At 40.4% G+C, this 27,044-nt stretch overlaps 1 protein-coding gene across 12 annotated transcripts in view; it reads right to left on the minus strand.

Moving 5' to 3' along the window:
* Positions 1–294: 294 nt before the first annotated feature.
* Positions 295–27,044, minus strand: part of stxbp5l (syntaxin binding protein 5L) — a 93,052-nt gene continuing 66,302 nt past the window's right edge. The window contains exons 20-31 of one of the 12 annotated variants that reach the window (XM_086052474.1): positions 26,781–26,849; positions 25,326–25,391; positions 21,255–21,359; positions 18,310–18,363; positions 15,356–15,535; positions 10,476–10,577; positions 7,999–8,238; positions 6,367–6,730; positions 5,250–5,415; positions 3,332–3,443; positions 3,003–3,223; positions 295–2,915 (exon numbers count right to left, since the gene is read on the minus strand). In XM_086052474.1, coding sequence (XP_085908600.1) covers positions 2,874–2,915; positions 3,003–3,223; positions 3,332–3,443; positions 5,250–5,415; positions 6,367–6,730; positions 7,999–8,238; positions 10,476–10,577; positions 15,356–15,535; positions 18,310–18,363; positions 21,255–21,359; positions 25,326–25,391; positions 26,781–26,849 — 1,721 coding nt within the window. In that variant the 3' untranslated portion in view covers positions 295–2,873. The remainder of the gene's footprint in view (positions 2,916–3,002; positions 3,224–3,331; positions 3,444–5,249; positions 5,416–6,366; positions 6,731–7,998; positions 8,239–10,475; positions 10,578–15,355; positions 15,536–18,309; positions 18,364–21,254; positions 21,360–25,325; positions 25,392–26,780; positions 26,850–27,044) is intronic. The other 11 variants (XM_086052476.1, XM_086052475.1, XM_086052477.1 and 8 more) reach the window with 11 other exon arrangements.

The following is a 27,044-nucleotide window of genomic DNA, read 5'->3' on the forward strand; positions in this document are numbered from 1 at the left end:
GTCTATTTGGGAATCAACTGTTCAAATATAAATTATGTGCGGCGCTAACATCTTTTCGACATCACACTTGAAAACTAAGGCAGTAGTGAAGGCTAACCTATTTTGTCACTCGCTCTGCCTTGGTAAAATGACGTGTATGGGTTTGTTTACTAATGTGCCATCATAGAACGCTTGGGCTTTTGATCACCCATTTTTACCTGTTACGTCCTGGTGAAATTTTCAAAAGTTGTTTGGCATGAAATTTCAAATACACACACAAAATTGCACCAGTAATAAATACAGCTCTCAACGACGTACATCAATCCATGTTTATTATCAGTTTGCTTCTGCGTCAACATATGTTCAGCTCTTTTAGTCAAGTAATCTCTATTACACTAGTATAATATTAAGAAGAAAAAAGTGGTAGAATCCATTTAAATAAGACAAACTTTGCTGCCATCATCGAGAAAACTTGAGAAATGCTTTTTTTTTTTCAAGGATACTGTGTGAATAACAACATAGTTTCAGTGGTTTAATCAGAGTACCAGCAGTGACGGGTACAACATATATTGAGAAAAATAGCCCATCTGTATCGTATTTTTGTTTGTCTCACCCATTATTGAAAAGTACAGATAATATATAAAACAAGGAAAACAAAAAAATAAATAAAAATAAAACACCCTGTCAATTGAGGTCACTTTTTTTTTCATACCTTTTTTCTGCCATTCAGACTGTGTCGAAAATAAATTTAATTGAAGGTACAGAGAAATATTTTTGACAAGTTGAAGATCTCATTGAATCAAAAGATATGTCATTTGTAAAATATGTGTGGCTCATCTATTGAATTGTATGAGTGAAAATGAGTCTCAGTAGCCTGACAAGCAGGTCAAAACGTCTAATAATGAAAGGAGACATCACTGCGGTTATGTTTCACTGTACTTTGCATGTGTATGTTTGTGCACCTCAATGCCGGTGCGATATCAACATAATCAAGGCGCAGTGATTCATTTGTGTCGATGCTTGTGTGCATAAAGGCCTGATGTGTAAGAGTTTTTTTTCCAGATCATTTTTAAAATACAGACAAAAACACAGATACAAAAGATCCTCTTCACTCGATGTCGTTGGCCTGTGTCGTGTAGCACTGACATGTACAACACAATCAATCACAATATGATACACCACCATGTATCATGAAACATTTGTTGTTTTTAACATACAAGAGCCTTCCATTTGAGAGGCCGTCACCATCAAATATAGGACTGTGACAAGAGGATACCATAATCATCAAGAACAATATTGAATGAAAGAAAGTAACACAGTTGTCTTTAGTTGAAATTGCTGCTGTTTTACACATGAACATCTTCACTGACTCACATCTGAATAGTATTGGAAAAATACTGTTTGTTTTTTTTCTGAACCATTTACTGATAAACGACTCACAAGGAAGTTGGGTGAATGGATGGTGAAGCCAACTCCTCTTTGCACTGCCATCACACAGACAGCCACAATCACTGTTAAGAACACGCGCAGGTCCATCAAAAATCCTGAAAATACGCAAGTCACAACTTGTAACAACTGAATTGGAGAGATATGAGACGGTGGTAGTCCTTTTGAATTGCTTTGGCAGAGACTGAGAGTATTGTATTCTTGTATTGTTTATCACTATTTTTTTGGGGAACATGTGTGACACTCATTCTTGCACATACACGCAACATAGTTTCCCACTAAACCTGCACATCTCACAAATGGTGACCCAAATGGTGAATCAAAAACGGAAATGTAAGTCTCTTAAGTGTTATTTTACTAAGGAAAACAACATTTTTTTGACTCTCTTAAATGCCCCTTTAACATCCATCAACGTCTCATCCGAGTAACCGGAAACAAATGACCACGACTACTTACCAGCTCTTTATAACTTTACACTGATTGCACTTTTTTTTTTTTTATGGCACGTGAATAATATATATCGGCTTATATAAACATACGGTGTGTTCTCCAAGCCTTTGCATACATCTCAAACTATTCTTTTCAGAATCCCGAATGGTAGTTGGGGAGTGGAATATATAGCCTCATTTATTGTATTTGAAAGTAGCAGCAGCCCAAACGTAAACTTGATTAAACTGTGCAGTTGGTTAATAGCAAAATCCGTTGATGGTTGCACTATGATGCAGCCAAGAGTACCTGGTATGAACAAAGTTTTTGTGTTATATTTTAATATGTGAAGAGAAAGCTAACTATGTGCATCTGAAGTGTGTCAAGAAATATTTGCAGAAAAATGTCAAAAGGAAAACGAGGAAAGGGAAAAGAACACAACTTTTGGCTTAATAGCGATGCAGGTATACATTTCTGTTTTTTATATAGAGATTTTTGTCAATATTTCAAAAAATAGAACGTTTTTTATAGTTTCTGTAGTTGGCTATATTAGTAAATAAAAAAAATAATAATTGAATCTCCTGTCAAAGTAGCATTAAAGTAAGCATGCTGCTTTTTAATATGGCAGTTTGATATTTTGATAGTCATTCCTTTTTTGTTTCATGCATGTCATGTTGATTTTTTTAAATTGTTGAGTATCTACACAGTGAGGTTCAAACCCAGCCAGAACACACACACACACGCACACCCCCACACACAGTACACACACACACACACACACACACATACAGTCCTCCAAATGCTACCACCTGTTTCTCCCCATCTTTCTCAGCAAACGATCAAATGAGGATCTCTCCAAGTCCCCTTACTGTGTGACAATGTTGCACACTTGGCTCAGAAGCCATAAAGAGAAAGTCTTTCTTCAGCCTCTCTTTTATTTGCTCTCATCCGTGGAGTTAAAATGACTGCCCTGGCACAATGTGCTCAGAAATCCATCAGTCGGCCTCACTTGGCTCTTGTAATTAGAACTGGTACCACTTCTTGTCCTTGCACTTTAACATGAGCTGCAAAGAGACATCACAACATGTCACTGCTGAGGTCTTTTTAAAGTACTGTATGTCATTTCAGTGTTCTAAAAGTCTTGGTTTTACCTCATGAGCATGCTTGGAGAAACTTTCTGCACTGGTCATCATTAGTGCAGTTCTCTCTTCCAGTTCACCGAGTCTCTGGCCTCTTTCATCCAGAGCAATGCGGGCCCTGGCCAGCTCACCCACTGCCCCACTAGCTGCCACCTTCATGCCCTCCACCCCACCCTGACCAGGGATGTGCTGGGCTAAACTCCGAGAAGCCTTCCCTGCTGCTGCCTCGCCAACTGTGGGCCAGATCAGATGAAGAATTTATAAAAGGTGGAAGGAATATCATTGAGTGGGCTGAGATATTTCACAAGACAAACACATGAGGAAAGACCAGAAATACACACAGAGCTCCTCTCTGTCGAATGTGTGAGCATTCCCCCCGAAGAAGCCCTTTAGGAAGCCTCTATTCTGGGCCTCTGGTGTTTCTGTTGGCGTAAACAGCTCTCCCAGCATTTCCTACAAGTGATGACAATACTGTTAGAAACGCTACAGAGAGGTGGCAAAAATATATGTATGATCAGTCATCACAGTTGTTTCACGTTGTCATTAAAATAAAGGATTTTACTTTGCACTACCAAAAAAGGTCAAAATTAGTATACTTTCATATCCTTATGATTGAACCCTATTCTATACATGCTGTATCTTCATCTTACATCATGCTATTGTCAAAAGCTTTGAAAAGACTTTTATTTATTTTTTTTAAATGTTGCTCTTATTTAATGTATGCAAAGTAAACAGTTTTTCCCATAACCTTTGCAAACTCCAAAACACGCTTATAGGTGACTTTCATCCTACACCTTAACATTTGCTTGACAGGCTAGGTTTGGTTTGCCTTTAGGGGGCAGTGTAGCACCATCACCTAAACATATTGCTAGCTTTTCACACTGCAGTACAAACTAGGTTAAAAAGTTGAATATAAATATTAATACAACTCTGCATTGTTTAAAAAAAAAATACAGTCCATGTATAGAGAAAATAAATTGGTCTTTCAAATTTGACATACTGCAGAAAATAGTTTTGTTAACGACAATGCCAAATTGTGAATGATTTAAAAATATATATAAAATTAGGGTTCAAAATCATGAAAAATTGAGCATGTCTGCTAAATGCGCTGAAACCACATCCCACTCAGCTGTCAACTGCCAATCAAATACCACCACAGCAACCTGGGAAATTGGATGCTATTTCGTCAAGCATCTTTGTTTTGCCTACATATAACCTCACATTAGAGCCCAAAATATATCCACTGAGAGCCTCCAATGGATTGGAATATATCCCAATGGTTGCAGGGCTTTGCCGTGACAAGGTGTTCTATTTCAGCCACACCAGCACAAAGCCCCAGTCCACCGCTGGCTGTCAGATTTGTTTTTTTTCCATCGCTCTTTCGCCTTCTATTCGTGACATGCGCACACTGACGCCCGACAATGAGGCGCTCTAACATAGTCACACCAGCGGACTAGAGAAATGGGGGATGCATTTAGTGGGCATACAGTAGATAGCTAGCTAACTGTAACAGTGTAACTGTGTCACTGGGCCCCGTTTTAGCCACGCCCATCTCCACAATTTAGTATTTCATAGTTCATAGTTCTAATGTTTTCAGCAGTTATCTTCAAACATTTCTAATGTATTCAGAAGCAAACCTATGAATTCATTTTCAGGGCTTTTTAATGTCAACTGGCCTCAACAATGGCAAATGTACTCATACTACAGTCTGAGACGCAAAGGTTTCTGTCCATCACAAAAGCAGCTATATGGACCTACGAGAATCCACTCTCTCTCTTTGTGCTGATAAGCAGCCTGAAAAGATTAGAAAATCTCTGAGCCAAGCCAGTCTCACAACAAAGCTCAAGTATCTCTGTTTGCGTTGAGCCAGTAGCAGGCAGCCAGTCATAGAGAGCTGACGTCATTCTGCCTGAGGGAGGCTTTACTGTCCGCCTCACTGCCTTTTTGCAAACACCCTCAGGCTCACCAATGGTCCAGTGAGAAGCAATATCCCCAGAAGCTTGTTCTTTTCTGACCTGTATCATCTATCCAAAATCCAGAAAGCGATAGGTCATTCTATTGTGTTGACATTATAAACTCACTGGCCACATTAGATAGGCCAATAGGGCTGTCGGGTGTGTGTGCACTATGTTGCGGTAGTCACTATTAGGCTCCTCAGAAAAAAAATAGAGCAGTCAATTTTGTACATTAGCACACATGTGGATGCCATTGAAGAAAATGAAACTGTAGAGATATGCAAAGTCATTTGCATCCACAGACCTGCAGATTGTCATACATTTCCTGACTGTACGTAATTCTCTGGATCTCCGTCGGGGAACTGAGATAAAGTGCCTGTCCCCCGTTGGTGAAGCAAAAGGTTCTCGCAATGCGCATGTCTGTCAGAGGCAGGTAATTAACATCCATCAACGGTCTTAGACTGGGCAAACTGTGGGCAACAACAATAGAAGGCAATTAGTAAGCAAGTAAATGGCTCCTGTCACTGTTGGCCTGAACAGCAAAGAATAAACAGCACATGCTTTTTCAAAAATGTTGCACTTCTTTCCAAGTTATGTCAATGCAGGAAGTTTTTCCACTGAGCAGAATACATTTTCAGTATTACTCTTGACGTACTGCAATAGTGTTGCGTCATGTAGTTACAGCCACGGCCAGTGACTACTATATTGGAAATTTGTTTAGAATATGATATTTATGGCAGCACGGGGGAAAGTGTGAATAGTGATGGCCAGTCCTGGGCATAGTCTCCCGTGTGTTTGAAGTGGAAATCAACCCAAACATATTTTTTTCAAGAATATGTTCCCAGCAGGCCAACTCGTTGAAACACAGCATTCTGATTAATATTGCGTTTGTAGAATATGAGCTAAGCAGCAAAATCCACCAACCAATCACGGCTGACCAGTTTTCTGAAGCTGAGCCGTGATTGGTCGTTACCTGAGCCCTGAGTAGTTGTGAAAGAAATGACAAAATGGCCGCCCCCTGAGATGGCTAAAAAGGGGTGGATTTTGCTGATTAACTCCTATTCCACAAACGCAATATTTATCCGAATGCCTTGTTTCAACTAGTGGGCTTGCATAGAACATATTCTTGAAAAATATGTTTGTGTTGAATTCCATCTTTAAGTGCAAACATGAGAATATGCCCCAAGTCCGCGAAAACTTTAGGGTAGGCTACATTTGTTGAAGTGCAAAAATGTGTTTTGATTGTCATTTGTTGGCTATACGTTTTTTAGTTCATCGGAATATGCAGAAACAACAAATGCGGGGGAAGCACACATGCGGAGGAAAATATATGAGGGAAGATATGGATATATAGTGCTGAGAAAAAGAAAGGACACACATTTGTTTCTCAATATATCTCTGGCATGTTTTTTAGGTCATACCTGAGCGTCATGACATGTCCATTGGCACAGAAGCAGGCGAGGCACACACTATTACACACTGACACCACGTCAGCCCGCAGGACGAAGGACGACTCTGTGATGTTGTGGACGAAGAGGCATGACTGCGAGGGCATCAAGAAGACTTTGGCCTGCCTCTCGGAGCACACGATAGCCAGATGTCCCTCTCCGCAGGTGTCCTGGGAGGATGAGGGGGAGTAGTGCACCAGCTTGCGCTTTCGTGGTCGGTCGGGGTCTTCTGGGGCGTTGAGATCACGCCAAACCTCGTAGGGGCTTTGAATGAGTGCACCCATGCAGTCCAAGAAGCCAAAGCGCAACACAGAGCCCTTTAGCATCAGAACTGCCCCTAAGGCAAAAAAAAAAAAAAAAAAAAAACATGTTTAAGGACTGCATGTGTTTTCATTGTAAAGTCTTTTTGATGATCTATTTTGCCAAACAATAAGATTTTTTTGGGGGGGGTGGTAAATCCCGCCTGAGTCTAATCATTGTGTTAATGTGTTTTGCTGTCCTACCAGCATTCAATAAACAGCCAGTGTATTGGCGACTATTACAGTAAGTTTACCGTCAGAAAACAACTGTAAAATGATTGTGTGGGAACACCGTATTACATCCAAGACTACAAATGTCTTCCTAACGGTGGCAATCAGCAAACAATACAAGCTGCATCCATGGTGTGAGACCAATGTTGACAGTACTGCGAGGGAACCAGCCCCAGCAACACAGCCAAGAGAAAAGAACATGCTACCAAACAGTAAAGTTTAGTTTGGTTTGGAGTGATCATTTTGATTTTGTTTCCATTGTCAAAATGTAAAATGTGTACCAAAATAACCAACCCCACATTTGTTTCATCTACCAAGCGAGAGGTATTTGACTGAATCTAAAAGTGCACTGCCTTTGTGACAGGATTTCGTAATAACCCAAAACACTGTGAGCCACTGCTGTTTTTGTTTTGAAATCAACAACAACCTCCAAGGCCAAATTGAAGGGAAAAAGAATTGGTGCGATTGTTAAGACACAAATAGACTCCCAATTATAATATAGCAGAGTGCCCTGAAGTACGATGACATTTCAGTTTGTGTGACATTATCAACTAACCGCAAAACAAGTCAGACTGAAAACACTTCAAGTGTAGCTACGCTTAAGCCTGTGACCTTTCGTAAGAAGCTTTCTTCATTGTTCGGTTGTAAAATATGATTTCAAATCTCCTGTTGTGGGTCTTCAAATTGGCAACTTAAAGCAGAAGTCAACCCTAAAATTTTCTTTACAATAATAATATTCAGAATGATATTGTGTTTGTGGAATATAAATTAAGCGGCAAAATCCACCCCTTTTTAGCCATCTCGGGGGGCAGCCATTTTGTCACTTGCTGTCGACTGAAAATGACATCACGGTTGCTCAGCGCTCAGGTGTCTACCAATCACGGCTCAGCTTCAGAACACAGGTGAGCCGTGATTGGTTGTTACCTGAGCCCTGAGCAACTGCGATGTCATTTTCAGTCGACAGCGATTGACAAAAAACATAATTGTCTAAGCCATGAAATCAGGCGATTGTCCAAAGTCTTTTGACCCAAACTTGTAATGGTTATTTTGATTTCGATTTCTCATCTGGACTTACCACACGGACCAATGGTGACCGCTTCCTCCATCCTCTCCTCCTGGTCAGTGGGAATGGACATCGGGATGAGTAAGATCACACCGAGGCTTGTACCAACCCACAGACATGGTGCGGGCAAAGTGTCGCTCTTTCGCCCGAAAGACTCCCCAAACTGCAATGTGGTGATTGCCTCTTTGGTCTCGCGATCAATGCTGGAGACACTGGAGCTACGTGAGCGGCTGAAGGAATTTTCACGACTCTCTGCATCGACGGCAGCCACCAGAGAGACAAATACAACAGACACGATGCAAGAGGGGAGAGGTACAAGACAATTAAAATGAGGGAAATGTTGTGAAAGAATGGCAGTGTAGACGGATGGATTAATGACAGCAATAAACGCAGAAGAGAAGAACAATACGGTTGGCATAAAAAAAGAAATATGAAGACAGAAAACTCAGTGAAAACATTTAGGAAAGGGAGAGAAAGTTGTAAGGAGACAATTCAAAGATCTATAATAGTTTTCCGGCATATTGCCACATAAAACAATGAAATGTCACTCTTGAGACAGGATAGTTGAAAAATAACAGAAAATATTATACACACACACACACACACTAGGGGTTGAATGACTAAAATTTTTTGTTGTTGTCATCTATGATGAGATGAAAGTTGAGTCAAAGTCGATTCATTGATGACATCGTTTTTGTTTTCAGCATTTTGGTTCATGTTGTGATATGAATAAAGTTCTCGTTATCACACACTTGTTGTTCGTGCGTTATTGGACATAATGTGCTGACAAAGATGGAGCATCATTTCATGCACCTGCCTTCGTTCCTCATGCCAGTCACGTTGTGCCACTGGCATGAACATTTTTGTTACAATACAGATTTGCGTGGAGGTGTTAGGACCTAAGTGCAGGGAAGCATGAAGGAAAGTCAGTGCTTTCAAACAAAAAAGGAATTTATTTCCCAAAAAGAATGGGGCAAAAACAACACTCAGGAAAAATCTAAATACCAAAATTACTAAAGTTTAACAAAATGAGATCCAAATAACAAAGAAACAAAACCCAGGGACACGAGAGTAGGAGACAAAAACCTAACGAAACAGAAACCAAAAAAGGGACACAATGAAAAGGTGACAAAACTAAATCCAATCAGAACCAAATTTTTGAAGCCAATGCTGATTCCAATATTTGGCAGAAAAAAAATACGATAACTGATTAATCGGCTGATGAATTTCAACAATATATAACAAATAAAATAACTCTGCTGCACCTGAGTCTGGCAACGGCAGCTGATGTGTGAGTTAAAAGTCCACTGTAGATTGTTCAATTGGAAGATGAGATGCCAAAAAAATGTGATTGAGTTGACTTAGCTTTAAATGTCAATGTGGAGTATTAAGATGACTTGTCAACTAGTCGACTAATTGATTCAACCCCAAACACACATACACACAGTCCTGTTGTTTTTACATATCACTCTAAAAACAGTTGGGTTAAAAATAACACCATTTGGGGTAACAAATGGACCGATCCACTAATTGGGTCAATTTCACCCACTTTCTTGTGTTGTTTTGCACAAAACAGCCCAATTTTGGGGGTTGTCTTGGGTAGTTGGTTGTTTTGGGTAGTTTTGTCAATTCAATTCAATTCAATTCAAACTTTATTATAAGACTCCGTTCCATAAAACCACACACAGGAGTTTACATAAAAGACAATAAAAAAAACATAAAAAATAGAAAAATAAATACATGATTTAGCCCACAGTAAATGTATACAGACATTTCAGCCAGTGGACCCTTAGTCTGGATGTGTGTCAAATTGACTCAAGGAGTGGATTGGTCCATTTTTACCCAAAATGGTGTTAATTTTATTTAAGATTTCCATGTGGATTCCACGGACAATGTGAGATCCAAACAGCAAGCAAACGCACTCAGGTACTGATAAATACAAATAAAAACAGTGAGCACTCACTCATACACAAAACAGAGAGCACAGGGTGAATCTTTCTGGGCACACACTATAAACATCCATCATAAAAGTATTTCTGTATTACAGCACTAGTGAATTATTTAGAGCCAAGGCGATGTGCAGTACAGCCTCAGTGAGTGAGTGAGTGCAGAGTTTATGTAACAACAACTACAGATGGTGCAAAGCCTAGTGGACACATAGAGTATCGGGATCAAAATGATTTTGAGACATTTCGCAGCAGCTATTCTAGGTGATATGAGAACGTGTGCGCAGGCTAAAAAAAGACTGTGGAAGTGGGTGTGGAGATTTACTGCACAGCGGCTGCTTGCCAACATGTACAGTATGCTGCAAAAAAAAAAAACGCTCAATGCTCTACCAGAAAGAAAGCATCACCACATGCCCCCTCAGGACAGGAAGCATCTCAAGGCACATTGTAGATGGATCAGACGGACTAACTACATAAAGTGAAAGAAGGACTGACGTTTTCATCCATACGTAGTGGATGCGTTAGCGGCCGAAGTCCCCTTACCTCTGTCACTCCAGCAGTAGGGGGTGGTGGTGTGGTGTTCGTCGTGAGAGTACATTGTGACTCCGTGTAACTGCTGGAGCATTGCCCTCCTGGATGCATAACCTAACCGATCCCCCACAACATGAAGCCCATAAGACAAAGCAGCCCACCCGCCCCGAACGCCCCGACACAACACGCACACGCACACACACACACACGTACAAACGAGCGCAGCCATCCAGTTGAGAAACACAAGACAAACAGATGCACAGTTGTGCCAGAGAATGACAGAAAAGGAAAAGAAAGGAAAACAATTTGCAGCTGAGTTTGGAGAGACTTCTTGAAATACACACAGTCAATAGAGAGTGAGACTTATTGCTAGTGACCTCACTCCAAACACCATTTCAGCACCATCTGCTCGACTAAATATGCTTCGACGCTTCTAATGAGCTCTAATACTGTACATACGTAGTGCTGTGTCGCGTGCACATTCGGCCTCTATACAGGACTGTTGCATGACAAGTACAGTTTTATATCAAATATCTCTCATAATTCCTCTTGCAAAACAGCGCCGTAGAGCTTCGGCCATACCGCCGCTGATGCGTTTTGAAATTCGAGTCCAATTTTGGTATCATGACAACACTGCTGCATATGAGCCAAAGAGAAAAGAACTTTTTTCACAGTGAGCTTGGATGGTAGTTGTCTGAGTTTGTTATTTGTGTGCGGGGTGTTTTTATACTGTGTGACACAGCCAGTTGGGCACTGGCTAATAAAAGTAAGGCACAGCGGTACCTTGACAGGCCACAAGGACCCTTGGGTGGGCCCTTAAAGGGAGCCTGAGCAACTGTAGTTAAATCGGTCCTGGGTAGGTGATGGAAGACAACAATCTAAATATGTGAGAAAGAGCTACACGGTGGTGAAAGTAAATGCACCGAGCGAACCTGCAGAAACGTAGAGAGTCACCTTGACAAAATTGACTTAATTTCGTCTTTGCTGTCAACCTCAGTCAGTTTTTGTTTTTTTTTATTTTGAAATTCTTCATGGTTCAGATTTTCAACCTCTTCTACATGACTTTACCAAATATGGTTCCTAATAAAAGGCTGCATGGATCTTCCTCAATTTAGTTGAGTTCTGTACTTTAAATGTTCCCAGATGAGCGCGTCGAGAGAGAGTGAAAGAGAGCAACCCGGACCCTGCTTTCATATTTATATCATGCAGTCATGTATGTGTGTGGGTGCACATTAGACGGTGGTTTGAAAGCTTCTACGGCATCTGGCCAAACAGTCACTGAATCACATCAATCCGATGCTATCAATTTTGTAAATATTTCAGTACCCGGCTCCAGTTCCAGTTAAATGTGTACTGTACAGGGGGTTCCCGGGTAAGATGGGAACAACATACAATGTTTTGAAGTTACGAACCACGCGCAGTTGGTTTGATTTTGTTTCTGGACTTGAAGTGTTTTTCATACAAATGTTTACCAAAATGATGATTTTGCTGCAGTGTTAGCATAGTTGAGTGAAAAGAAATGACAAATGCAGGTTACGTTGCCACTGTCGGAACGGAACTTCCAAGGACCCCCTGTACATCATGGAACACACACACAATTTGATACCTAATACAGCTAGGTGGAAAAAAAATACTCTGGTCCAATGAGAGAACCATTGTATCAACATCTTTACTATCCATTTTATATAAATCTAATAGAGACGCTGCTCAGGTAAGGAATTGGTCCGCTGAGTGCAGCTTCCCCTGCCATTTATTTCTCTGTCTTTTCACCTGGCATGCAGGCCTCATTAACATCAGGCTCCTCTCTACCACTGCTTGTTGACCTTCAATTATTGCAGTGATCATGCTGGCTCTTCACTGTGGTAAGGCAGCGTGACAGATAAACAACACAGCTAAATGTGGCAAATACTGTAGATGAGCGTACGTGTAATGGCCTCATCTGAAAAGCATCTGTTCATACACAACATTCGGGGGAGGACACGGTATGCTTGATTTTGCATGTTGTTTTCTCCTAAGTACACATATTTAAGAGCGGCGTACACTGATGATTATGCTTACGTAAATATGAAACAGATTATTCCTAAAACTGATACGGGCAGACAGTACAGACTCCGATTTTTGGGGTTATTGTTGTATAATGTGAAACAATAAACTGTTCTTATTCAGTTAAATAGCTGACTCTGAACCATTACCATTTTTCAGGGACTGAATGCGCCATTGGACACAATTTCCCATAACATTGATCTTGGCAGATGAATATCCACTGTTATCTATTGCTGTCACATCAAATGACCTCAACTGGTTGAAATCATATCTCTCTGGACACCCTCAGTTCCTTCAACTCATATCTATCAAATTCCATTTTCTGTCACTTGTGGGGTTCCTCAAGGTTCTATTGTAGGGCTGCTTTTGTTCTTCATCTACTTACTTTTCCTTGGCTGTAAATTCTGTCAATTCAACATCAAACTTAATTGCTACACAGATGACACAAATCTCAGGCATCTCTTTTTCCATTTATAGGAAATCAAATTCTGGTTAGCACACAACTGTCACAAACTGAACAGTGATAATAATAAAAAATAAAAATACAGATCTTCCAATTCCCCCAAACCCGAACAGTTTTCCTTCACAGCTGGTCATTCCACAGTTTAAACTCAATAGTGTGAACGTCACCCTCGATTAGCCTTTTCCAATCTCACAGCGATAATATTACTTGGTCTGCATATTTCCATATACGCAACATGCTTACGTTGTCCACCCCGGAGTCCCAATTCTCAATTACAATTCTCTTCTCTTTAGTCAACCTGTCTAATATAAGGCTTGCATCAATTCCAAGACCCCATCCATAAACCAATCACCTCTTCTTTAGCAGCTTCAATGGCTCCTGGTCTTTTGTAGTATTCACAACCTTATATCTCCACGCCTCTTTGAACTTCTTCACATTCACACAAACTCTCAGGTCTTCCTGTGCTATCCACCACACTGTTTCTTCTATCCACTGACCGGCCTTTCCACTGCTTTGCAGCCCCCCAACCCTCATAAAACTATCACTTTGACTATAAAACTAATAAGTAATAAGTTCGTTTGCTGCACTTGTAGCTTTCCTTGTAGGTAATATGTCCATGTTGACTTGCAATTAACTTACTTTGTAAAATGACAGCAGGGCAGCTTGTTAACAGTAACTGCAACCAGAATCACAATCATGACCCTCATATTTGTCACATTTAGCCTGTCACTAACCTGTGATTAGCCTTATACCCTTTGGTAATCTCCATTTCCACCACCTGTAAAAGCTATGCAGTACTAGAATCACCAGAAAGACAGATTTGCTTCCACGATATTATTCCCTGGGACATTCCTTGAAGGGAATGCAACTAGAGGTGATGTGCAGTGGAATTAATCAAACAGAAAGAACACGTCAGGTGTCCTGGAGGTGGTTTTTGGTGTTCATATAAATGTCTGCTCGAAGCCCCAAGTGTTATATGTACTTATTTTTGTTTTACAATACATGGAAAATTTGGCCTTTTTTTTTCAATAATTACTCAGGTGTATGCCGACATAGTATTCAGTGTTTCCTTTTCTAATCTTTAACAGCCCATTTTTACATTGGCTTTTTGTTTTCCACAGTCAGGAAAGTGAAATAATGCAAGCTGCAAGCCTGAAACACAAATAGGATAAACATGAGCACACACACGTGTACACACTCGTGTACACACTGGCAAATAACCTGCTGGGTCACTTCATTCAAAGATGCTGCGGATCAAAGTCATTGTGCGAACACAACGAGGGAAGGGAAAATGTCAAAGTGCCAGGGTGCAAATCAAATTTGACGTCCTTCTATTCATCTCTTTTATGCGTGCACGCCATAGGAGGCTTTTTGAAATGTGGCCAGGCATGCTGAGATTTTTTTTAAACAGAACATGTTCGTAAATAAACTGAGGACTGACGAGAATATGAAAAGAATGTCAGTGAGGTTTTATTTGAGTGACTTTGAATTCCACGCATTAGGAAGCATCAGTCGTCACGACATTTATTTCATTTTGTCAAATTAATTTTACTATCTTTGTTGAACTACATCTATCCATCTATCTATCTATCTATCTATCTATCTATCTATCCATCTATCCATCTATCCATCTATCCATCATGTGTGTATATGTATATTTTTTATATATAGTTGTCTGCATTTGTTATTTCCCTGAATTTATATTTTGTTGACATTTTGTTTAGTTCAAGTCATTCAGTGTTCTTTCATTATTAAGCAATGACTGACATGACTGAGCAGAGCAGCAAGAAAGCTTGATTACTTTTTAGAGCAACAAAGTCCCCAATTGATTTCAAACAACATCCAATTTAGCAAAACTTTGCCCGTGGCTACATCTCTAGGGTTAATTTTCTTCACATTAGCGTTTGATCGATGAAAGAAAAAGAAGAAAAACATTTTGTATAACAAAGGTATTTAGAGCCTGTACGTTGGTTGATACAAGCAACACAATGCAAGGGTCATTTCTTGCATTCCTCACATACTTGTTATTTTGGTTTGTGATGCTAATGCAAGCTGCAAAGATTTAGCTTGTGTTGAAGGAACCAGGAGAATAGTTATTGGCTGTACAGTTCATTATGTATTAACAACTTAAATTAGGTTGCCAAATCAATCATCAATCGCCGACTAATTTAGAAAGTTTTCCTCTTCAGTCAGATTGGGTTTTTTTCAATTTCATTTTAATGCAATCTCAACATTAAAAAAAGTTGCTTTAAGTTCAGTGCTGCAAACTTGCATTAGCATGATCTTTCAACCCATTCTGCCAGGGTGAGAGGATACCATGCACTTTTTTCGAGGGAGGGGATGTTACAGAGGTTAAAGGGTGGGAATTGGGAAGACAAGCACACACCTTCAGTGTGGGACACAGGCAAAGAGATCTCCATGCAAGCAGCAGACTGGGCCTTGCGGAATGGCGGTCGGCCAGGGCCTCTGCGGGCAAGCCGTGGCCCCTCGGGACCCATCGGGACGCGAGGCTTCCCCGCCGAGCAGGGCTGGGAGGTGGGGCTAGTGCAATGTCCATTGACATGATCTGTAACAACGGCAAAGCGTTAGGAAGGAAACAAGGTCACATTCCCAAATTAGTTTGCTACCTGAATATCCGTCTACATAAGTCACATAGCATCATCAGAGAATATGAAATCCAATACCTGAGATGTTGCCATTAAATGGCTAAAAAGGGCTCTCCTCTCTATTGAAAGGTGTTTCTATGCGAGTGATATTCAATTGTGCATTCTCTTTTTACAAAACATGACTTGTGATGACGGACATTTTGTATATTTCACAGCATGAGAGGAGCAAGCAGTGTTAAAAGGATATATGGTAGTAAGAGAAAAGGGTAACAGACAGTTGGGAAGTGGAGTTAAGTATGACCAGGGAGGAGAAATAGGGACAACACAAAGAAGATATTGAGGCTAATTTTTTAACGGGTCCGACAAAACAGGCTTGTTTCGTGTCAATTTTGCTCATAGTTTTTGGGGTATCATTGTTTTTTCAGTTATCAGTTTTAATCTGATGGCCTGGCTATCGTCAATTGCCACAGCATTGCGTCTGAAATGATATCATATCTGGTCTTTGACTTCCTTGTTACTTACTGGCATTGCAGCGTCACGCAGATTCCCTCAGAGGCCTGCAGGGGCTTGTTGCGACCTTAATTTATGTCCATGTGTATGTGTGTGCAAAATATTTGGTTTGCAGCCAAACCTCATTCCTCTCAGGATCTTTGGGGCTCAGCGTCATTAAAATAAGCTGACTGCACGGATGTAAATAACACTTCAGTCTCACAAACATGTGACATCAATTAGTCAAATAAATGCATCAATCTATAGTTAATTAAATAAATCCTCATTTAAATCAGCCTCGGTGAAATGTCGTAAAGCATGGCGGTAATTAAAATTGTGCTAATCTGTTGACCTTTCAGAAGTGTTAGTCACTATTAGGCATGACAATCTCATTGCTAGGTGATGGGGAAAATTCTGAATCAACAGTATTTTTTTTAATCTGTTTGTCAGTGGATGGCTCCATCTAAATGTTATGTTTCATTTCCTATGTGACATTGGGCTGATTAAATGTTTCTATGAGGTGGTTCTTCGTGGATGTAGCTAACTTCCCATAGCTGACAGGTTCTTTCAAAAATGAGTCACTAAATCAACAGCGCCTCTGCTGGCTGCAACCAAATAGAGCACCACATTTTGCTGCAATTGCTTCAAGACATGAATAATCAACAATCAATCGACAAAATTCGTAAGAGTAAATTATGCCCTTCCCAAGTTACGATTATCCTCTTCGTACAAGTACACATTAACACTTCAGCTGTTCAGCTATTTAATTGCATACATAATTTATATATTTTTTAAAAGGATGAAAAACAACCGGGTGCCACCGATGTCGCACTTGGACTCAGCGCACCGATTGAAAGCTGCAGGTAACGGAGAGCCAACCAATTTCCCTCCATCGTGGCTGTAGGTTTAAAAAGTAAGATTTCAAACAAGACAGACTCATTTTGGCAACAACAACTGGCAAGACGTTCAACAGGAAACTGGTGTGGAGAACACAGAACGACGAGAGAATCCCAATGTAAAGACGTCACTCACATCATTGACCTGCACGCACAAATTCAGAAAATATTTTGATGTCACTCAAAATACCATCTACCACGTTGTCACTCAAAATATAACCTACCGCGATCGTTATTCCCGTAAAAGAAGCTGGATGACTGTTTCCTTTGCCAATAAAATGACCTTCAATATAAAATGGAATTGAAATCTCTTGGTTTTGACTTTGAAATTTGGGTTTGCAAATTTGCTACGGCTGCAAGAAAAAAAAGGTTATTGCAGTGAAATATATAGGCACTTGTGTAGTTTTAAGGGGACGTCAAGCCAAACATATTTTTTTCAAGGATATGTTCAATGCAAGCCCACGAGTTGAAACAAGGCATACCGATAAATATTGCGTTTTGTCACTTCTGTCGACTGAAAATGACATCACAACTGCTCAGGGCTCAGGTAACAACCAATCACGGCTCACCTGTTTTCTGAAGCTGAGCCGTGATTGGTCGTTACCTGAGCAGTTGTGATGTCATTTTCGATCGACAGAAGTGACAAAATGGCCGCCCCAGAGATGGCTAAAAAGGGGTGGATTTTGCTGCTTAACTCATATTCCACAAACGCAATATTCATCAGAATGCCATGTTTCGACTAGTGGGCCCGCTGCGAACATATTCTTGAAAAAAATGTGTTTGGGTTGATTCCCTCTTTAAGAAGCAGATGTTTTTAGGAGAGACAGCATGTGGTTTACTGCAGAGGCAGAGTAAAAAAGGAACCCACTATGATGTAGATGCGGTTAGACATGTATAGCGACAACGATCAAGTTGCTGCAATGCTGTTGAAGAAGAAAATGATCCAGTTACAATGAGAGAGGCGAGTGCGTGATCCATTCACTGTCGAGCAACGCTGTCAATGGAGAAAAGATTGCAAAAAAAAAGCGGATGGACCAGTCAAGATAATGTGATAGAAAGCTTCATGTCGAAACAAGAGTTATGGATTACAAGTCACCTTTATAAACACTTGCAAAATGTAGAAGAAATGAACATAGAAGATTCAAATCAAATCATAGGACGCCAATGGGAAGAAAATGGGCAAAGACGTCAGGCTGTCTGGTTAAACAGGAGAGAGTGACAAGGAAACGCAAAGAAAACAACTGAAGTGAAAAGAAGAATACAGCAACACAAAAGCCTAGAAAACACGACAGCCGAAACCGAATGACTCAAAGGGACACGTGAAAACTGCTGGCTTGCGCCTACCGTACCAAGATCGGTCTTAAGATCTGTTGGCAGACTTAACTTTCTGCCGGGTCCCTTTACTGAAACAAAGGAATAGGAAACAAAGCACCAGTTAATCCCTTCAAAAATAAATATGTACGAAATAAAACAGAAAAAATAAAACAGAACAAAAGGAAGTCTTAATCGCAGTCAAACAAGGAAATGAAAACAAAATGGAAATCATTCCAATTAAACCTGACCATGCAAAATGCTGCAGGTGCAGATTTTTAAATGCATGCTTCACTGGAGTTCCTCATCAGTGATCCCAACAATCTTTGAGAAACATGATATTTTTGGACTGATGTCAATAGGTGTACTGGAATAAGCAATGAAGCAACCGAATCAGGTTTCTTTACAGTGTAGGCAGTATTCACTCTTGTCAAGATGCAACAAGATGAAAAGAATGCATTTTACTGATAATTGCCTATACTGTATTGAATTCAACATTTCATTGATTTGCAATGAGTCTTGTTTTGCCCGAAAACCAGAATGCAAAGAATGGGAACGTCTGACAAGGAAGCCAAAATAAACGGATTTGACCTGGGAGTCAAAAATAACAGACAGTAGGGCCAACAAAAGAACTTGTAAACCACATTTTGCAAGCATTTAAGTGTAAGCACGTCGATAATTGTGTAATTTAAACTTGAGATGACGTGATGAATTTTCCCATGAAAAAAAAACAGCTTTCGGGTGGATAAAAACATGTTTTAGTGAATACAACTTGACGATGAATTTTGTTTGAATACGTCTGCTTCTAAAGTAGATCTTTCTTTATGTGAATGTGGCCCTGTCGGGAGCTCGGTATTGAAGATCATTTGAAAGAAAAATATACAGATTTTCTTGACTGCAGAGGATTAGTAGACCTCTTTAATTAAAATAGCTCTTCTCACTTTTGAGCAGAAGGCTCCTTTGTGGTTTTCATAATAAAGCACCTTGACCAGATGCTGCGGCATTCGAAATACAGCAATAAGGCTTGCGTAACAGACTAGTGATGTAAAATCTTTTCGAAATACCTAAAGAGCTGAGGGATGGTTGCTTATTGAAAAGATTCACATATCTAATCACCACCATAATGCTTTGTTTTCAGTCTCTATTGCTACATAATCAATTGATATCTACACTTCCCCTGTGGGTGTTGGTTTGTGGGACCTTCTTGTTTACACGATCAAACGGTGACAATACTAACACATTAGCGTGACATGAATATGGTGGAGAGCCAACGTTTGCAATTGCAAGTTCCACACGATTAACATACCGCAAAAGATGGACTGTACACTAATACCCACTGATTCATAATCAACATTTTGATGAAGGAATGCAGGTTTGCCCCGAATAAGCAAACGCCACTTTCAAGAGCAACACATTTAGTCGAAGGGACAAGACGGACAGTGAGAGAATATTATCGTATGGAATTCTATGTTGCACGTGTCAATAGTGCAACGCCATGTTGTGTCTCACTGGCAAGTACGGTGGAGATGTGGCGATTAACAATGCACGCAGCGAAGCACTGGAGGACGTAGAAGTATCCCATGGAAAAGCAAAGCCTTTGTCTTCCCTTGCCTGCCTGCCATGACGGGTCCAATAGGTCAAAGTTCATACACATAAAGCAAACACGTCTACCCAGCGTTGACAAGGCCAGTGAGACAGTCACCTGCATGAAGGTATGGAGGACACTGACAATATTAGAACAGTCTACTTCAAGAACACATGGCCCCTTGGATGAAAGGCCGTTTGAGCATTAAATGATACCACTGAAATCCAGCTGAAGGTCCGTGCACTAGTATGCGCTGTGTCCTCACTAGTAAGAATTCAGCACGCTAGTAGAAGAAATGACTATTTTACTAGCAAAGTTTTTTTTTTTTTTGACTACATTATGACATTTTGGCTCACTCGTAGGACAGCTCTATGTTGCTCTATGTTCTAGATATTCATTATTGAAGTTCTAAATGTTAACTAGTAGTCCTAGTAGCACCCAGTTGTCAAATATAGTGCATAGGTTGTCTTACTATTAGCGGGGGACAAGCAGGATACTAGTCTATAAACATTAAGCTGGAATTCAAAGAAACGCAATAAATGTTCAGTCGGCTTTATGGAAAACTGTTTGAGCATTTATTCAATATCCTCGAAATCAAACTCAAGATTCATGTACTTGTACACTCTTTGTCTGAACGAGTAAGACAATTCAGAGCATTTTTGTTGAACAACTGTCTTATTAGTAACAATGTGTTTTTTTACACTGTACACTGTATGATTTCTTTACAGTTGTAGGATAACTTGGCATACTAGTAGGACAACTACATATTAGTGAGGCAAAGCTATTTGTGGTATTTTGGTGCGACGGGTACAGGTGATTACTAGGCTATGACACTTGCCTACTGGTTGGGCTTTGTAGCGTTACAAGGCAGCGCAGTAGGTTATGGCACACTATTAGGCCAAAAGCGGCACTAGTAGTAGAAAAAAAACGTACTAATAAGACATGAATCGTATTACTGGTGAGAACAAAGAGCATACAAGTACTTGAACCTTAAGGTGGATAACAAGCAAATCCATTCAATTCTCAGATGGCTTTCCATATCTTTGTGTTTTGTGTTTAAAAAAAAACAACAGTTTTGCTTTCAAAAATAATATGTCATGCAATAAAATCCAGCATGGCTGACATTTTTATTATTTATGTATTTATTTATTTTATTTTATCTATTCATTTATAGCTGACACAAATCATGAAACCATGCTTGGCTATAATTAGAGTGTATACTTTGCAGGTGTTATTGCTCACCGTGTGGAAAACCAATTAGCATGCATAGCGCAACACTGAACCAGACACCCGTCCAAAAACATCCCACTTGCCATTGTCCACTTCATTGTTGCATACAGTGCAAAAGCCACAAACAGATGTCTATGAGGTGGATCTGTGACACATCCCTCCTCTTACCATTGTCCAATAAGTAAAAGACTGGGCTGCAGTGGCTGGCTCTCAGACTGGCCACGGGCTCTGGCAGGACGCGCGGGTCATTGTGAAGGGAGGTTGGGTTAGGAACTATAATAGGAGATCCAACAGAACAGACAAGACTTTTCAGAGCAAAAGGGAAAGAGACACATAATGGGTCAACTTGGGAAAAGAGAGACTTGCCAGTAACTGTGGGAGAACAGCAACGGGAGGTGATTCATAACGTAGAAATGTTTACCGGTATATAACGTTTAAGGGTAAGACACGACAAACATCGATTCCTGACATAAGGGGGATCAGCGGAAAACCACTCCAGTGAGTTTTAACTTTTCAGACTGCGGCTCCAACAAATATACCTATTCATTTCAATAAAAGCTGTCTCATATAAACATTTGTAAACAATCTCTACACTGGCCAAATGTGCTTTGCATTGTCAAGGCATTATCCAAATAAATTCTGAACCACATACAAATATGTCCTCAAGAGAAGAGTGCGGTGTTTCTAGGGGAACTACTAATGTCGAGTGCCCAACTAGTGTCATACAGTACATAGTAATTCAATCAAAGCTTTCGGGACAAACACAGAACATGCCTGAGTTGGAACCGACACCATCCGTGAGATGTATCACCTGAGATGTCAGCATGTTTTATGAGACCTCATTTCCGTTTCATGACATTTTCGCAACACTTACACCAAAGCAACGTAAGAAAGTTAATAAGAAAATACACTTGACTCCGAATACAATAGTTTGCCACTTACAATCACAGAGCAGGTGGTTAAACTGAGGACATGTTACTTTCTAACAGCTCATTTAGTAAATCCCAACATTTACCATAATTACAGTGTCATACTATTCATAAAATCTTCCGATAAATTGTTGTGAGAAAAGCCTTCACGTGGCTTTGCCAAAAAGGGTCACAACAGAACAGAACCTCTCGTGCAAAGCAATTGTTTCTGTCATCATCTGACAACGCAAAAGTCACTGAGGTGAAACAATGCTGTGCATCAATGCCGCCCACTCATACTGCTTTGTAAAACCAAGCATTTGAAGCGCAGTGGTTTGAACTGCTTCTTACATTCCAGTGCAGATTCGTGACTGCATCTGTTGGCTAAATTTGGAATCTGGTAAAGGTAGGTGGTTGTGGTGCATACAGGGAGAACATCTCTAGAAGGACCTTTTTATTTGTGAGAAAATCATTACCATAATTATTTACGTAACCGCACTTATGTAAATGTGCATGGGGGGGGGGAAAAATGAAATCCAATTACCACTGTAAAATGAAATGCTTAATGCAATACATCATGAATAACTCATAAAGACCTTGAAGCAATTTGAATGACCTGAAATACTGTACGCTGTTGTCATAAATGAAAGGAGTCACTTAAAACTAGTTATCTGCTTTTCATAAAACCACTTGACCTGCAAGAAGCTGTACAGGTGACATGATTTCAGCACACTGGCTTCCTCCCGTGACATGCTAGCGTCTAAATATATCCTGCCAGGCCAGGCACCGCTCAGTGGCATGTCAGCTTATTAGCCCATCTCCTGACTGGGTCTGGCCTTGCTATATTACAGCCAAACACGGTGCAAAGCCCCTTCAAACAATGGCACTAGCACAGAAAAGACAGCGCTAAAAATGTGAGAGGAGGCTGCTTTCGGGCAGGAGAAATGCAAATGAATGCGCCTAATGACAAAAAGGAGTAAAAAAATAAGTGCATGGGGGAAAACTAGACAGGATGAAGGAGAGCTGAGAGACTATTATTAAATCAACTAGTCTGCTTTCTCTAACATGGAGGACCGAAGGAACAGGACAACAATACAGCCACATGGGGGGGGGCGGGAGGGGTGGACTTAATGTTCACCAAGAGGAAAGATAATCCTGATCTGTTCAGATAATACATTTCATCCATCCCAGTTTGCATACCTTGTAAAATCTCTTCCTTTGCAAATGACAAAATTATAATGCAACAAAATGACCTTTTTTCACATCATAGTTCTAAAAGACTCCCAAGACACAGCGAGCACTTCTATTTGATTTGCCTTGTCTTGTTTTTTTCTCTCCTTAAAGGGACCAATGGTGTCCTGGAGTCTAATCATAACAATAACAGACTGAATAATGGAAGCGGAAACTAGAAGGGATGATTTCCTTTGTTGGTAGTCACGTCCTAAAAATATGAACTTGTCTTATTGTCTTTATTATAATGTAGGCGACATTACAAAACAAACATTGTGTTGTATTAAAACCACTGATCAAGATTTTCACATAGCACATAAAACAAAATGGCACCTAGGAGAGCTCAGATTGAATTACGAGTTGCATTAACGCACTAAATTGTCAACAAGACACTTAAAATGTTGTCATCAAGAGTCATGCAATATTACCTCCCCAGTTGCGCTTTAACCGATTAAGGGAGACAAATATTGAAACAATTCCTCATCCAACCCCATTTCTTTCAAATTTAAATAAATGTGAGTGTTTATAGTTTGTGCTGTTTTGGGGAAGGCACGTGTGCGCACACACTTGATAATATGTCCACCCCCACTGTTGCTATGACACTTGGAGCTTCAATTACACACCTCACTTTCCGCCTCAAATTGCCTAGGCACAAATCCCGAGCTTATTCATACTGCTTGAGCTTGGCCACTCATGACTTTCTCTCATCTCCTGTACGCGGCAGCGGCCTCAAACCAACGTGCTCTGTCTGCCTGGCCACCAACATAGAGCATTTGTAATACGTTTATCTATGATGTACAGCAAGACTGATGTCATAAAAAAGGACATTCAGCTGCCAAATTATCAGTGATCATGTTTCATATCCGGGGCAGAGCCACTTGGGCTCCTCATCCTTTTTCTACTCCCACGGTGAATTTGTCCATGTACTCATAAAGTGACTCATCTGCACTGTTTAAATGTGATCTAACGAATAATTTCCTGAGGTAATAAAAATGTTGCTCAGTGAGAGAAATATTTAGGCCCACCCATGAGCCACGTTCTGACTCTGCCCCTGCATTGTGCACTGAGTCACACTTTCTAGTCCCTCTACAAGCAGTGCCAGTTTCTCGTATGTGCAATACGTGCACAGCCACATAGGTCGGCATTCCTGAGTGCCATCCCAAAAACGAACATGCCCTGACTTGGTTTTCTACTATCATTGTGACATGTAAATCATTGGCGTTTGTATGGGGAATCTGTGCCCTTTAGTATATTATATTGTATTAGCCTTCAAGGATTTTACTAATAAACTTTCACGTGAGTTAGAATTTTTCATTGTTCGAAGATCTCTGTATTTTGGGGAAGCAGCTAAGGTTAGCGCGTTGCTGAGGCGAGGGGGTCATCAAAGGGGGTCTCGCACAGGGTGCCATTTAATTTAGGACCACCACTCCCGACAGATTCAGTTTGCTTTAATTAATAGCTGTCTATTCATTCCCCTCTTAAGTTCACATTTGACTGTAACTGCATCCAACATGTTCCCTTTACTGTAATAAAAAGACTTTTTTCCATTTCTGTTAACCTTTCTTGTTTGTAAAGTTGAATACCCAGAGCTGAGTTCAAGCGTTAATCCGTTTTCAATATGGCAGCAACAAAAAGCTTATATTTGCAACACAGCAGACAGACTTGCAACAGACCACCGCACAGAATATCAAATAAAATCTCCCCATCTCAATCAGAAAATAAATAAAACATGACTTTCCTTCCTTGTCCAGCAAACAGCTTGCATCGCAAATGCATTATGAAATCACACGCAACACCGAACAAGCCCATTATGGACTTAACGATAAACCAACCGGTCGAGTAACAGCAGAACTTTTTTTTTTTTTTTTTTTTTAACAACCACCTTGTATTATTTGCAGCCCTTCTCAATACGTTCAGCACAAAACACTGAGACGTTGAAAAAGTATCCTGGTTAAAACATACCACAGAGGTGCCGCTGGGTCTTGAAGGTAATGGCATCCCGGTCTGGCCCCGGAGCATCAAGTTATATACTTTAGCATAGCATAGCATAGCATAGCATAGCATGATTGTGGTGCAGTTACACAAGTGTGTGATTGATTACCTGAAGTGGGCGACTTGCTTCTCTCCATGTCAACAGACTGCTGGTTGTCAGATAGTTCAGTAAGGCCTGCCACAGGCCATGGCAGTCAAGAGGAAGAGAACATAGTATACAGACACTCTGTGATTATTTTGACATCACTGCTTGAACAAATTCAACAGTTGCAGATTGTTTAGTGTTAGCCACTCGGAGCCTTGAGGAAAAAAAATGGAGTATTGTATTCATCTTTTTGGATATAAAATTGTTTTCTTTGCAAAATATATCCAGCCCCAGTAGTCTAAACACAGCATTCTGGTTGATTGTGTTTGTGTGTTATGAGTTAAGCAGTTAAATCCACCTGTTTTTGGCCATCTCAGGGTGTCGGCCATTTTGTCACTTGCTATTGACTGAAAATGACGTCACAGTTACTCATGGCTCAGGTAACAAACAAGCTCAGATTCAGAGAACAGGTGAGCCGTGATTGGTCGTTACCTGAGCAACTGTGATGTCATTTTTTAGTTGACCGAACGTGGCAAAATGGCCACCCCCTGAGATGGCTGAAAACGGGTGGATTTTGCCGCTTAATTCACATTCCACAAATACAATATTAATCAAAATGGCATGTTTAGACTAGTGGAGAAGCATAGGACATATTATTGTAAAGAACATTCTTGGGTTGACTTCCACTTTAATGACTATTGTCCAGATTTTGGAAAATATCAGTCCACTTACTATTTATGTGGAGCAGGTTTGCAACTGAACATTTTCGTATTTGTTCATTTTCAGGCACCGAGTGGCTAAATTGTGGTGTGACCTGCACTACAGCCTGTTCAATATATCTCCCAACTTTTTATCTAGGACTATAAATTCGGATTGCATTGGCATGTTGACATGACAATAACTCAGCATCTGTGTTAAGTAGTGCAAATCTCACGTTGAAGTGATACACAAAAGTATAAAACCAAATAAACACATGCAGGATTGGAATCTCAATGCATGCAACGTGCACAAGCATTTACAAAGATTTCTTTTTTTACTGTCCCAAATTTTGTTCCATTGTCACGCAGAATGCTCAACATTCCGTTTTTGGACAAAGTGAGCATGTATTTGTGTTCTCACTCAACTCACTTTAACTTTCAAAAACAGAGTTCATCAAACGGATCATTAACATTCGGTACTGGACTGGACTAATAACAGACCCCAAGGAGTAGCTGTTTCTGAAATGGACAAACCGTTGGACATGACTGGAACAGGCAGCTCTGGTTTATTGGCTAAATCAGTTATGATGTTTCATCATTAGGCCAGAGACACAGACAGTTTCATTCCAAGCATCTCTTTGGTTTGTCTTGGTTAGTCCCTTTCCAATAACCCTGTTGTCTTAGCAAGCTTCACACATACACACACACCCCCACACACAAACACCAACACCTCTCACACGCACACACGCCCCGTATAACCTATCAGGTAGGCTTGACTTACTCTGGTAGGATGTACGGATCCTTTTCTTTGAATCGGAATAAAAGTTAGACAGGCCGCGCATGCAAAACTCTGTCAGGCAGGCCCGCATGCCCACACCAGCAGCCACAGAGTCACCATTAGGTCGGAGAGGAAGGAGGGGAAGAGTGAAGAAGTGGTCAGGAGGAAGTAGGGGGAAAATAAGGAGTGCAGGTGAGAGATTTGTGGAGGAGTTTAGTGAGTATAACAATGAGAAAACAAATTGCAGATAATTCAGGATGGAGGAGA

Source organism: Filicampus tigris, chromosome 14 (genome assembly GCF_054856515.1).
Source record: "Filicampus tigris isolate MCC_2025a chromosome 14, RoL_Ftig_1.0, whole genome shotgun sequence".
NCBI lineage: Eukaryota > Metazoa > Chordata > Actinopteri > Syngnathiformes > Syngnathidae > Filicampus > Filicampus tigris.